The sequence below is a fragment of the Halichoeres trimaculatus genome, unplaced genomic scaffold (genome assembly GCF_033239565.1).
Source record: "Halichoeres trimaculatus isolate MK-OKI-2021-1 unplaced genomic scaffold, fHalTri1.1 fHalTri1_scaffold_18, whole genome shotgun sequence".
Taxonomy (NCBI): domain Eukaryota; kingdom Metazoa; phylum Chordata; class Actinopteri; order Labriformes; family Labridae; genus Halichoeres; species Halichoeres trimaculatus.
This window is the reverse complement of record NW_027437196.1, coordinates 13,099,397-13,113,351: the sequence shown is the minus strand read 5'-3', so window position 1 is coordinate 13,113,351 and position 13,955 is coordinate 13,099,397. Positions and strand designations below refer to the sequence as shown.

The window sequence follows — 13,955 nt, the reverse complement described above, 5'->3', positions numbered from 1 at the left end:
TGCAGTTTTCTTTCATGCTTTTGTCAAATCATTTCAGTAACTTAGGATGCAACTTTCATGTTCTGAGTAGGTAACTTGGGATGCAGGGTATGTATTCAACATGACAATAAATAAAGTTCACCAATTGATAAATATTATAAAGATATCAAAGTTAAGGTTCAGGGTAACCGTATATGTACTTTTGAGTATATTTGGCTAGCTGTGACTGAGTCAACCTTCTTTAAACAAAAGCCAAAAATCAGTGTGAGACAAGACAAGACATGACAAAGTGACAAAAGGCTCAAAGTGAAGAAGGAGCCCTCGTTAAAAAACAAACAACTGAAATTTGCTGTTTATCTTGAGAAAATATAATGTGTTTAATCATTAGCTTTTGAGGCTTACATTCATATCTTTTTGATTTGTTTTCCTTGATCTTCTTTTCACTGATGATACTTTTTTCTTTTTACTCACTTCCTTTATTGACTGATGGTTGATTTTATTTGTATTCTGTCTAAAAAAAAACAAAAACAACGATTTGTCTTGTTTCCTTCCCTACTTGTTCGTATTTCTCTTGTTTTGATAGAATATGAAAAATAAACAGGTAAATAAGTAAAAATAAATAAATAAATAAATAAATAAAAATAATCTGAAGCTTGCGTCCAAAGCGTTTCTATATAAAAAAACAGGGTCTCATTTAATAGATTAGTGTGGCAGTATATTGTAAAAAAATAAAGGCCAGTATCAGTTACAAACTTTATACATTTACTGTTTAAATAAAGGATGCATTTCCTCTGATTTCTCAGATAATAAAACAAATGGCAACCTAACTTTAACTTACATTTTACAAAGAACACTATGGATCTGCCAGAGGACTTCTAACAGTCTTCTGAAGACAATTATATTTTTTAACTGCATTTTATTCTTTATCACTGTAAAGCACTTTGCACTGCACTGATTGATATTTCAACACTTTAAACAACCTTATTAACACCTGTTCAAACACAACCGCTAAGTTAACCTACATGGATTCATAAGAACTTGTTTACAGTTTGTTATATGATTCACTTCACTATGGTGAACATGTTTAAGATAAGAGCTGCACGTGGCACTCTGAGTGGTCATAAAACCTCTTACACAACTTGCTTTTCTATAAAGTAGACAGACCCCTGTTTTCCTCACAGTCGCTCTGACTCTTACGCCGATGACTGCAGAGGGAGGTACGTCTGTTTCCCTTTACTATGCTGTTATCACGTGGGCAGATTTTTGATTCCCTGCCAACATTTTACAACCTGTGAAGACATCCCAGGTGCCGTAGTTTCACGTGAGCCACTTTGATTTTGCCATGTTGATTTGAAATTTGTACAAGTTTAGATTTGACTTCCAAGAGTTTGAATTGGTATGTTTTTAGTATCTTAATCAATTAAAAATAAGCTTACAAGAACGTTGGCATAGATGAAGACGTGAGATGCCTATGTACCTGAGGCATAAGGTGTGTTATTTTACCCCTTGTTTATGGAGGTCAGAAGTCAAGTTCAAGTGCAGGTTATCACCTAAAAAGAGAAATGTATATGTTTGTTTAAATGAATAAAACTTTTCTCTATATCTTTAAGGTTCTTTTTCAACAGCAAACCACAATGGCGAAACATGACCCCAAACGTCTTGTTCCAATAATAGTGTTTCTTCTTGGCTTTACTATAAGCCTGGTGTTCAACGGGCTCTCTGTGGTCGGATTTGGTGAGTCAGCACCTTTTTCTTTGTCTCACGCATAGTTTAATTGTGATTGTGCATTGTACTGTAAGGGATGATAAATATTAGTTCAACTCAATACATTCCTGTCTTTTTTGTTTATTTTTCCTTCCTTTATTCCCAAGCTCCGTATCAAACCACAACAGCCAACGTGTCAGCTGTGTTTGACACGCAGCTCACACCATCAGGATGGACTTTCAACATATGGAGTGTCATCTATGTGTGGCTGACAACAATGGTCATCTACATCCTCACAGGACTTTGCAGACAGTATGAACGACGAGAAAATGTTGGGAGCTACTCCTCAAGGACCTTCCCTGAGAATTAACAAAGGTTTTTTTTTTTTCTTTCAGGAATGGTTATGGTTACGTTTACTGCAGCCCTTCAGTGCTGCCCTACGGCTTCTTCATTATGTGGTGCATTAACCTGTGCTTCAACGTTGGCTGGTTGATTGCTTGGGACAGAGGGTAGGAGGCTCCTGTATCTGTTTATGTCTCACTAACTGTTTTGTAACACTGAATTAGATAAGATGAGATAAGCTAAGATAAACTTTATTGGTCTCTTTTTGGGGGAAGTCACTTGTTACATCAGCTTACAAAAGAGAAGAGTTAACAGCTTAAACCTAAAAATAGAACAAGCATGACATTGGAATGGCATATGTTTCAGGATAATTACGATAACTTACTGACGTCTGTCAATCTGTGGTTAATGTGACAGCACTTTCCAGGAGTTCAGCTTAAGTTACTTTCCCTGTTTTGTACAACTCCTATGTGCAGGAAGCTATTTTTCCCAACATCAGTAAGACATAAGATAGTCACAACATGCTAACCAAAGGATTCCTTGGCTTAACACTTGCTGTAGTTGGTCCCTGACATGGTTTTTTGATGCACTTTCCCACAAACCTCAGTTTGTTTAGCTGCCCCTATATGCTTAACTCATAGATAATAGCTTATACTAACACATAAAGTGCACGATTTTTAGTAAGACTTAATTTATTAAATTTATCCACTTATTACGAGCCAAATTCACCTGAAAATGTCTTGTTTAAAGATGTCAAAGGACAAAAATGACACCTGGATTTCTTGTAAAGATCTCCCACATCTGCCAGTAAGGTAAAAGAAGTGTACTTGATTAGCTTTTTGTATTGAGACATTCTTATTTCATTACACAGAAAAAAGGTAATTTTTGTTAACCCAACTGCAGACTTATTTTACTCTTAACAAGCAATTCTGGTGTCATTTTGTCAGTAAACATCTTGAAATATGACATTTTCCTTCACTTTTCAGGAGAATGTGGCACATATTAAGCCCCACTGAGATCACTTTGTGGAGTTCAGCTTTTGCAATGGCTTAATTATAGTGTTATTAAAGTTACAAAATAACAGGATTAAGAAAGTAAAAATAACGGACATTAATCACAATGCAAATTAAGTGTTAGTGCTGACAGCCCTAAGGATGAGAATTGATAAGATTTTTTCAATACCAATGCCCTTATTGATTCTGCTTATCAATCTGATTCTTTATTGATTCCCTTATCAGTTCCTGTTGTGAATTTTCTTGGGACAAAAAGTAGCTTTACAGGTTTTCTGTATCACAGCATTTAATTGAGTTAATACTGTAAGTGAATAAAATTTCATTGGTCCCTGAGTCTGGATATTTCTGAGCATAACTTTACAGAACAGGTCAAAATTGCACACAGTGTACCGTTGATGTACTGTGTTGTAATATATTAATAATTTAAGTAGGCCATCTAGTGTCTCAAAGTGGTTATAGCAATGGTTTAAGTTGTTTGGAAGCTTTTTGTTGTTATGAAGTCAACCATGAGCCTTTCAACTGCCTGTTAGCTTTTGACATTTGAAATTCTCAGTATTTTTTAATAAGAGTTGATGTGATATGTTTCTGTGACGAAAGTTGTGTAGTTTTAAGAGTTGTTTTATGACTTGACTTAAATCAAATTAAATTAAATTAACAAAAGTAGAATACATAGTTTTGAAGCATTGGATTGCAGAGTTATAAGCAGATAAGAAGGTAGTTAGAGACAAAAGAAATGTGTTTTCACATACATGGAAACATCTACTAAATGTTCAAACATAGTGAAAGATATGAAAGAGTTTGGAAGAAACAATATTACTAAAATGACAAATATGTACAGTGTGTTGATAGTATATTCATGGTACATAGATAAATCTCATGTAGAAAATAATGGATGATGTCAAATAATGAGGCTTTTCTACTGTTTCCATTCTATTTTAAGAATGATGATCCTAGCCATGATTCTTCTCATCCTGGTTATCTTCACAAATTACTCCATGGTTTTCTTCATCTGCCATGGACTTCATATCTACGGACCATGGCTCAAGAAGTACCACAACGCAGACCTTTGGTGCTACCGTGTGATTGTTAGTACAACCTACAACAGAGCTATGTTTGCTCAACTGATTTACTAGCTTTTTCTTGAGTAAAGGTACGGTTTGCACTGTTTAAATGTGTGTCCTATGTAAACCTCCACATGCAGGTTCAGAATGGTATAATGATTTACACTACATGGACCACCATTGCAACACTGATCAACCTGACGATTGTTCTGACCTACAACGCTGAGATGTCTCCCACAGACGCTGCCACCATCTCATACTCTATTCTGGCTGTTATACTTCTTGTGTGGTGAGCTCACTGCTCTTAGAAATACTGATTACAGACGATTATACAAAATATATATATATACAAAATCATCAATTGAATTAAAGAGAAACTTGTTTTTGATGCTTGTTCCCAGGTTTATACTAGAAAACCTTGTGCTCGACAAGCACGTGCGGTACATTCTCATCGTCTACCCTGTTGTGATCTGGGCCCTGTGTGGAAACCTGGACAAGAACTATGACGCTGAATCACCCAGCCGCAGTGGCATCTTCATTGGTGAGAACTCCATATCATAATGTGTCTAAGGTATATGCTTAAATTTGAACACCTTTAACTGTTGTACTGACTGATTTTTCTTCTTTCAGTTGCGCTGCTGTCTTTAGCTTGTGTGCTGTTTGCCCTTCGGATTGTTATCGTGATTTGGAGACACATCAAGCAGCCGCTATATCAAGATGCAAGTCCTGAGGCAATGGAACCCGTGGAGATTGCTGGGAAGCAGACAAAGATATTTCGCTGATTATTTAATGATATAACATACTGACACTTGACATAATGAGAAAGAGTTGTGCTGCTCCTCTGTATTGTTTTTAATAACTGTGATGAGAATGTTTTACATTTAAAATCTTGACGGACAAATTAGAACTTTTGCCTGTAAAATGTTATTGCTGATGCAGTCCAGTATATTTCAAAGAGACTTCAACTCAGGGTAACCGACCTGTGAACTTTCTATGACTCTTTTCTAACGTATTTATTGCAAGCACAACTCATCTGATAAAGGAAGATTTTCAACTGTGTTATCGCCCCCTTCACCTATAGGCTATATATTGTTAACATGCCACTTTCTTTCTAAAGGGTTGCTTCTTATCTTATGAAAGTTCATTTTCTTGTGTAAAATAAAGTTTAATCATCTAGATCCACATTTATTCTTAATAAAGTTTTAATTCAAATTGTTTGAAAAGTTAGCAAAAACAGTCCTTTTATCACATGAGAGAAATACAAGGCCATCTATCCATCCACGTGTTAACAGGACAATAGTTGTTTTAAACTGTATTTTTAATCACAAAAAAATCAAAGTGTTTATTTCAAACTATTTTTCCTTATTGCTACTGATGCATGTTGTAAATGGTATAATTGAATATTTTAACTCTTTGTGGGGCAAGGAAATATTTTGGTCACTTTAGCACATACTTAAAAAGACATGTTCTGAAAATTTTCACAACAGTAGCAAATTCTTGTTTTGTCCTCCACTAAGACTCTAGAGTTAACAATTTGAGTTCAAAGCATGTCAGTGAGTGCCCTCTAAAAGGATTGGATACATTAAATAGCTATTGTTATCATCATCATTATTATTATTATTATTATTATTATTATTATCACTATTATTATTATTATTATTATTATTATTATTATTATTATTATTATTATTATTATTATTATGACTACTACTATAGTGATATTATTATGAATCAAACAAAATTAAAAATAATGTAAGATAAAACATGAATCAAACATACCACAGGGGGGCAGCAACGAGATGCACCATTTTTGCCCGTTCTTGAGCTCCTGGAAAAAGAAATGCAGAAGAAGAAAAGCATGGATCGGTGTTATTTCTGAGCATGGTATTTCAGGCACTAAACCTCAAGCTTCCTGTCGTCCAAAACCAAAAGCGTAATAATTTAGCAGTATTGTGGTGATGCTATATTTATGTTAACATATAAACGTTTTTAATAGCTGATGATCTGCACTGTATTAAGATTGCTTTGCACTGCAAAGTACCGTCAGCTTTTCCTCAATACTTCTCCTGCAAGACTAAACCGAGGGCAAATATCGCGATATTACCTTCGAGTGCGCGGGATATTCCAAATGAAGATTGCGCCATTGTTTTGCTAAAGCTAACGTTAAATAGCAAGTGGACGTAATAGCCGTGTCGCTGGCTTTTGCAACGTTTTAAACTTTCTTGAAATCTATTTTTTTCGTGGAGAGAAACAAAAGAAACCGAACACAAAGCTGTTTATATATCAAAATGGTTGTGTCGGCGTTAGCTCGAGTCTTACTGTCGTGAACACCCATCAAGCTATCGGTCACTTTACCGTTAAAGGGGAATATTAATCAGCTTCGATAAATGGAGACGAAGTATCCGACCTTGGTGAGTCAAAAGTGTGTTTTTCACCTATCTTTGTAAAATCAATGGTAGGCTTCAGTTATATCTAGCCATGATCGAAGAAAAAAAAGCCTCAACGTTCACGTACCATCTGTTGTGGTGGTGACAACAAACTGCTTATCCCAAAAACATCAGGGATATTTGTTTTTACTTTACTTTTTATATACAACAGACTGTATCAGAATGTTGTACAGTGATACTTTCAGCACTGTCGGTCACAGTTATAAACATTCTTCCTCTTACCTTGTTTGCAGAAGAGGCCGAAGAGGAAACTCTGTTACCTCACCAATCCAGACAGGTACACTTTGTGTTTCGTTTCTTTTGCTATTTGTACGCTCTGCATGTGATGAGACAACAAGGCAGCCAAGTTTAGTACATCAGCTACTGCATTTGGCAAAAAGACAAAATATTTTTCACATAGGCTAATTAAAACAACAACACAACATCAATAACAACAATAAACAATCCTACGGGTTTGGCTTTTTCTAACATAATTTTAATGTTATAATTGAAATATGACCTTTGATGGTATGTCCTACCAAATAATCCCCTTTTTTGACATTTGATGAAACTATCAAGTAAAAATGTGCTACGAAAGGAGTTCACCAAAAAGAGCTGAGCTGTGATAACTTTTTGAAAGTGTAAATTGTATCATCCTCTTTACTGTTGGCTAATTTCAAGTTTTTAGGGATTTGATTGCATGATCTGTTCCCCACAAGTTTAAAAACTTTTTCACCCCATGCAGATTTCATGGTATTGAGTGTGTCATGAGCTTTGTAGCAGTATCAAAATATTGTACAATAAACTTATCATTTTATTCTGTTTCTTTTTCAGTCCTGTTAAAAAATGGACTGGAAAGCTGTGTCTAGCAGACATTGAGAACATGTTTGATGACTTAGGTGAGTTGTCTTTGCGAATATTTCCTGCGAACACATTCAGCTTATTTTGTGTAATGATGGCGCTAACGTGTATTAACAACATCCTTCATAGATTCACCCTCAACAGATGAGGTTGACTTGATTCCTCCATCTCCTCTGCAACAAACCTCAAGTAATGAGAAAAAGGTCTCATCAACTCCACGGGAAGAAATTCAAAGACGCCCCATGGTAACGTACAGTCAGTCAGACTCTTCTGGTTTAAGAAGCAAACAAAGTTGTTCCTGTGTACATGATATAGGTGTATTACCTCAATAATCTTTCAGAAAGCTAGTTTATTATGCCAGTTTTTGTTTCTCACTGCTGAGTATCTGTTCACTGCTTGTATGATCTCACTTGGGAAAGAGCTTGAGAAAGTGGTAGAGAAATTATCTTTTCTAATCTACAGGATCCTAAAGGAGATGCCCCAAAGCTTTCCTCAAGGTCTCTGAGGTGTATAAAAGCCATGGGTAAGAGAATTAACCCTGTTCAATTGTGGGGGAAAACGCTGACGTTTTTGTTTCACATTTACCCACATGTGCTGTTTTTTTTTTTTTTTCCACTTTATATGTTGTGTAGCTTCCCCAGCTGCAAATTTGGACATACCGTTTAAAGGACATGGCCCGATTAAAACGTCCAGCCCTATTGAAGAAAACACAGTTGCAGGACGTGGTTGTAAAGATTTGAACAAGGAACAAGACAAAGCGGTGTCTCCGATTCTATTCACCTGTGAAGGTGAGGAAGAAGAAGAGGCACAAAGAGAGCCGGCACCCTGCCAGAAACTACAAACTAATGGGCACTCCACCCAAAAGTCAGTATTACCGTATTTCTTCAATGGCAAAAATCATTGAAACAGTTAAACTCTTATAAAGATAATCTGTATTTGTCAGTGGTATTTTATCATAATCATTAGGATCCACTTTACTTTAACATAATAATGCTTTGTTATTTATCTCATTTACTTTAGGAGTGATGATTTTGAGTTGGAGTCTCCCCCTGTTAAGGTTGCTTTGAGCAAACCTAAGACGTCCTGTCACAAGAAAGAGGTGGAGGGAATCTGGTAAGGACTCTTTTCATTTTTAGTGTCCTAAGTTGGTTGTCAACACCCAGACCAATTAGAACAAGGTGAATAAGCCAGGATAACAATGGTATCAGTAGTAGCAGTTTAAGTTAAGAAACAGCAGTGTATGCACATGGGTTGTGTTTAATTCCTACCAATCAGCTAAAATAAGTATCTCAGTCCTTTTTTTTCCCTTATTTCTGTCTGTTTATGGATCAGTCCGTTAGCGTTAACCTCAGCAAGAGTCACCAGTCTCAAGAATAGGGATGGGTATCGAATTAGGTACTTTTATGGGTACTGACCGAACTCACGTAAAAAACTTCACGTAAAACCAAAAGTTACCATGTTTAGGTACCTAAACGCATCCTTGTGAGTGAAAGAGTAGGCAAATCTCCATGCTGGACATGAACACAGCATTGTAAGGTTTATATATAGAAGAATAAATATGTTAAATTGAACAACTTTATATTCTATTATCAAACAAATAGATATTTTTTACCACATAAACACAAAAAGTCCTGAAAATTGGTACCGTAGAGTACCGGTACCAATTGCTAGGTACTGGGCATCGGTACCGTATCGTTTCTTATCTCTCTACTTGTTTTTATTTCTTATTCTAATTAATTGTCCGTGGCCCTTGTAAACTTTTTTGCAGCAAAGAGAATCAGCCCATCAAACACAAAACACCCAGGAAACCTGAAAACGGTGACATGGTTGGTAAAAGAAAAACAGAAAGGTGGGTAGTGATAACTTTTTAAGGTGTAGCTTCAGTATTTCTTTTTTGTTTTGTGACTGTCATCTGTGGTCACACACAGACAATTGACAAATTAAGACCATCTACATCTGATATTGACAAAAAAATCTTCTGGAAATCAGATTTAGCTTAAGCAGAAATTAAACTTTTCAAAAGAGCAACGCACTGTGTTTTAATAAACTGCATATGACACAATGGATATTTGAAACATTTGGCTTTAATAAATATAGAATTTGAGAATAATAATAGATATTTATTATTAGGAATAGCTTTATTGGTTTACATCATAAAAATGCATTTACACAGTAGAAGTTTCAAACACACATCAATATGCAACAATAAAAATATCCATGTTTAAAATATTGGGAAGCACTATACCCCTCTTTAATCTTTACGTCTTATTTAATTGTAAAGTGTTCACAGTGCATTTTTCCAGATGACACATTACTGTTTGTTGTTTTTGTTTATTCTCAGTCAAGAAAGCAAAGACCCTCCTGTGCCAGCAGTGAGACAGAAGCCTGAGATCAAAGTTCACAATAGAAAGCCAGAAAGTGTTCAGAAGAAGCCATCAGCAGATGTTTTCACCCGAGTGGGTAAGGACGTAACAGGTTTCCTTCAGAAGCTGAGAGAAGCTGGACAGGCCAAACCTGCATGGTGAGCTGCATAAATGTTGCATCTTAGTGACTTGTTGAACGGTTTTTGTCTTCTCTTAATCAAAGTTGTATAATCTGTGTGTTTGTGTGTGTTTTAGTTCCAGAAAATCTCTGTCACCTGTAAAAGTACCCACTCCACCTCCTGAGCCTGAGGATGATTTCTGGATTCTAGAGGATGAAACACCGCTCTGGATTTCCATCCCAACTAAAAGTGCCACCAGTAAGAAACAGAGGCAGGGGAGCAAATCCAGCACCGACAAAAGCAGCTCGATAGACAAGGAGGCAAAGGAAAAGGTGAAGGGGAAAGAGGGGGAGAACAAGAAGAGCGAAGAGGCCAAGTCCAGAAATGACACTCCTGAACTGTCTAATCCTGAGGATCCTACTGATGTTCACGTACCTGAAAAAGAAAAAACAAACCAAAAGAGCCGTCTCAAAAGGGTTCCATCGAAAGAGAAAGACAAGGCAAGAGAGAAGTCTGAAGATGTGGCCATCAGTGACAAAGATGAAGCTCAGAAGCCCTCTGAAATCACGAAACAAAAGCCTTCAAAGGACAAAAAAGAAAACGTCAAGAGAAGTAGAACTAAGAAAGTGAAGGAAATTAGAGAAGAGGGGCGGGGATGTGATGCAGGAAAGAAGGCGACGTATACTGAGGAAGCAAGAGAGGAGAATGGAGGTCCTGAAGAAATGGGCTTTCCATCAGGTGAGAATCTATTCCTGTCCTCTCAGATTTTTCCTTTTTTAATCTCAATCACTGTCTTTAAATTTATATCCTGATGAGATACTTCGTCAGAGATGTACCCACCGCACACTTCTCATCCCGTAAATGTTAATACAGTCATCAAAAAAATATATTTTTATTTCATTTTAATTCACAAAGTTAGAAAAGTCTGAAAATGCTAAAACAATTCTCAGTCTCATCTTCATGATAAGAAACAAAGAACGTCAAGTTCATACTGATATCAGATCAATGTCAGTAATACTCTTTAAAATCACACTGTTAGTCAAAAGCTTTTCTGTACAACATGATTTTTTTTTCAGACGAAGAAGTTGTTAAACCTGAAGCACAAGCAGAGATGGGTTCAGCTGATGGAAATGATGAGCACAACAAAGCGCCGCCTGTGTCTGATGGCACTTCTCCCACAGACGATCAGATTCTTAGGAAAAAGAGAAAGAAGCAGCATGGTCCCCGAAGGGTGTCCAACCAAGAGGAGACAGAAGTTCCTGACAGGCAGCCGACGGCCAAGAAGTCAAAGCCGATCAAGGAGCTGAACAAAGTAGCACCATCGCCTGTGGATGTGAAAAAGGAAAAAGTTTTAAAGAGAAAGGGTAAGACAGGGTGTGCACAGGAGTTCAGACAGATTATAGATAAAGCTAAAGAAAAGAAGAGCAAGAAAAACAAGCCAGGCAAAATTAAAGCGACAAATGAGGTACACGAGGAGATGGAGGAGGCAGAGGCAGAGCAGGTGGAAGAGCAGGACGAGGTGCTGAATGAGGACCAGTCCAGTCCTTTGGACCTTAATCACAGAGATCACAGCCTCAGGACAGGTAGGAAGGAGATACTGCGTCTTACATTTATTTGTGTAAAAATTTCAAGAGAAACACATTTCCAGTTAGATATTCTGGATTTTGAGATCTCTCTTATATTAAGTACAGACATCTCAGCAGCAGATTGAAGTGTAACTCCTTTATTTTTCGTAGATCCTGTGATGTTTTCAGACAGTCGTAGTCTTTACCAGTGTTTATTGAGAGAAGCATGTTTCATCTGTGATGTGAGTTTCCAGAACAGCAACAAAAAAAATCAAATAGTTCTTCAAGCTGACCAAGATGTGATGTTTTTCAGGGGATCAGGTGTTTCAAAGAGTCTACCACAGCACCTCAGCAGAAAAACAGTCCATCACACCAGCGCCGGCATCTCCCAGAAGGCCAATGGAGCAGCTAAGCGCAGGTGAATCAAAGAGACGGAGAAAACCTCCAGGCAACTGGTGGATAGTTGGCAGCCCAACAGCGGAGGAGGACGAGAACCTCTCCCCCCCGCCTCAGCCGAAGGAGCCCAAACTCCAGAAGGAAAGAAAGAAGCAGAGCAGGCCGAGTAAACTGGGGACCCCTAAAAACGGCAATGTTGCAGTCTCATCCAAACCACAAGGGGGAGCTCCCATTCCTCCTCTGAGTGTTAAGCCACTGTCAGCTCCAAAGACAGTCAAACGCTCTCTGGCCACATTCAAAGACATTTTCACTTCAAACACAGAGACACCTACCCTGCAGAGCAACAGAGGAACAGGCCGGACAAACACACGCAAGGTCACTGCGAGTGACGCTTCAGTGCCTGATGAAGGTGTCAGAGAGGTTCTCAGTGCAGAGCCGGAGGAGGTCATCAGTCCCCCTCAGCACCAGGCGCTACAGGATGGCACGTTTCCATCAGTGAACAGGTGAGGACAAAACTTTGAATATTCACCATTTATCTTAAATCAGATTGTTTACATCGCTCATAGATATGTTCATTGTCTTTGCAGTTTGAAAGCACACAGAAGCGGGCCGTCCTCCATGATTGAACTGCAAGAGTACGATGAAGACGACAATTCTGGTACGTTGTGCATTAAAATTAAAGTGATTTTTAACTACAGATGGATGATATGGAATTTGTGACTTGAGTTCCTCCATCACTGTTAGTACAGGGTTGTTGAATTGATAATGACACATTGCTTTTGTCTTTTGTTTTTTCATTTCAGCTCTGGTATCAGGAGTCCATGGGACTCTCTCCATGTCAGATCTATGCGCTCCTCCACTGAAACCGCTGGTACTACAGCCGAAGGATAAAGCCAACCTGACAGAGTGGTTCAAGTATCTCTGGTCTGCCACCGTGGACAGTAAGAGAAAATGATGCCTGATTAAAATCCACTTTTAAAAGAATCATTATCACATGTTTTTATTGTGCCCTTAAAGAGAAGTCAGTCACTGGTTGACTTTCATATTTTGAGCTAAGACTGGTAAATTAAAAGTGTGAAACCTCTGAGTAATTAGTCTGTTTAAAAATCACCTTAGGTGGACCTGAAATCACTCCTGATCAGTTCGACTGGTATTTCCATCAAGGCCGGGCAATCGGCTTCTTTGTGGACCTGAACTGTGGCACCATCTGTAACGGCAAAATGCTGCTGGGCTCCTACATGAAGAAGCCTCTTTGGGTGGACCACAGCGCCACATCAGTCAGTACACTTGTTCTTGTTAATTCTCATAAGACTTTTTATGATCCAGCTAATTTTTGAGACTTTATTCTTCCATTTTCTTCTTTAAAGGTTTTTAACTTATTTACAAGCTCGGTGAGCGTGACCATCAACGGCAGTGAGTCTCGCTACAGTCCAGGACAGTCCTTCATGGTGCCATGTGGTGAGACTGATATCTCCACACATATTAAAGCAGACTTAAATCATGATTAAGCAATGCTACAAAGGATGAGGTTTATTCTCTGTCTGTGAAAATGTAAGAGTTTTGTCTTTAATCACGATTCGTCTCTTCCCACAGGCCAAGCCTACAGCATTAAAAACATCTTGGGTCAGCCTGCAATGCTGTGTTTCACCAGGATATTAGCAGAAAGTTTAGATTGAAGTGGAAACCTTGGATGCAGTTGAAAAACCAGCTCCATAATTAACTACAACTCCTCAAATCCATGTATAAAATAGAAACAGCTGCATTTGTATGATAATTTAAATTGACTTGCTTTTTGTATTGAAATACAAAGTGTAAATAGCAGATCTTTGTTCTAGAAAATCTCTTTGATCTTGACTTAGCCAAGATTGTAATGACTTCATTTTGCAAGTGTGGAAAAAAAAAAACCAACAACTTCGTAATAAAATGTTTTACTTTTTATGAGTTGACTTTTATTCCTTCAATATTGCGTTTATGGTTTCATGCCACTAGGGGGCAGTGTAGATCTGCAGTTCATAACCAGCATCTAACAGTCATCATCAGCTTTCTTTCCAGGGGTAAACTCTGTTGCTTATAAAATTGTGCAAAACTTAAGCCAAGCATTGATTGAGGGAAACATATCCTTCCGT

The 13,955-nt window shown here is 37.6% G+C and overlaps 2 protein-coding genes across 3 annotated transcripts; both read left to right on the top strand.

Annotated features, from left to right (window-relative positions):
* The first annotated feature begins 1,613 nt into the window (after nucleotides 1-1,613).
* On the top strand, nucleotides 1,614-4,881 carry LOC141807844 (uncharacterized). Its single transcript, XM_074694061.1, has 7 exons — nucleotides 1,614-1,713; nucleotides 1,851-1,995; nucleotides 2,079-2,192; nucleotides 3,979-4,123; nucleotides 4,240-4,388; nucleotides 4,501-4,640; nucleotides 4,730-4,881. Exons 1-7 carry the CDS (start codon nucleotides 1,614-1,616, stop codon nucleotides 4,879-4,881), a joined length of 945 nt encoding a protein of 314 aa, XP_074550162.1.
* Nucleotides 4,882-5,981: 1,100 nt separating this feature from the next.
* Nucleotides 5,982-13,735, top strand: LOC141807632 (uncharacterized). Of its 2 annotated transcripts, none has more exons than XM_074693761.1 (17): nucleotides 5,982-6,510; nucleotides 6,780-6,823; nucleotides 7,360-7,424; nucleotides 7,516-7,631; nucleotides 7,849-7,909; nucleotides 8,019-8,250; nucleotides 8,407-8,499; nucleotides 9,155-9,235; nucleotides 9,728-9,907; nucleotides 10,005-10,606; nucleotides 10,945-11,232; nucleotides 11,747-12,332; nucleotides 12,417-12,487; nucleotides 12,633-12,770; nucleotides 12,946-13,106; nucleotides 13,197-13,287; nucleotides 13,423-13,735. In XM_074693761.1, exons 1-17 carry the CDS (start codon nucleotides 6,487-6,489, stop codon nucleotides 13,503-13,505), a joined length of 2,916 nt encoding a protein of 971 aa, XP_074549862.1. In that variant the 5' UTR covers nucleotides 5,982-6,486; the 3' UTR covers nucleotides 13,506-13,735. The 2 variants fall into 2 exon arrangements, with proteins under 2 accessions (XP_074549862.1, XP_074549861.1); XM_074693760.1 differs by having other exon boundaries at nucleotides 5,983-6,510; nucleotides 10,945-11,451.
* Nucleotides 13,736-13,955: the final 220 nt, after the last annotated feature.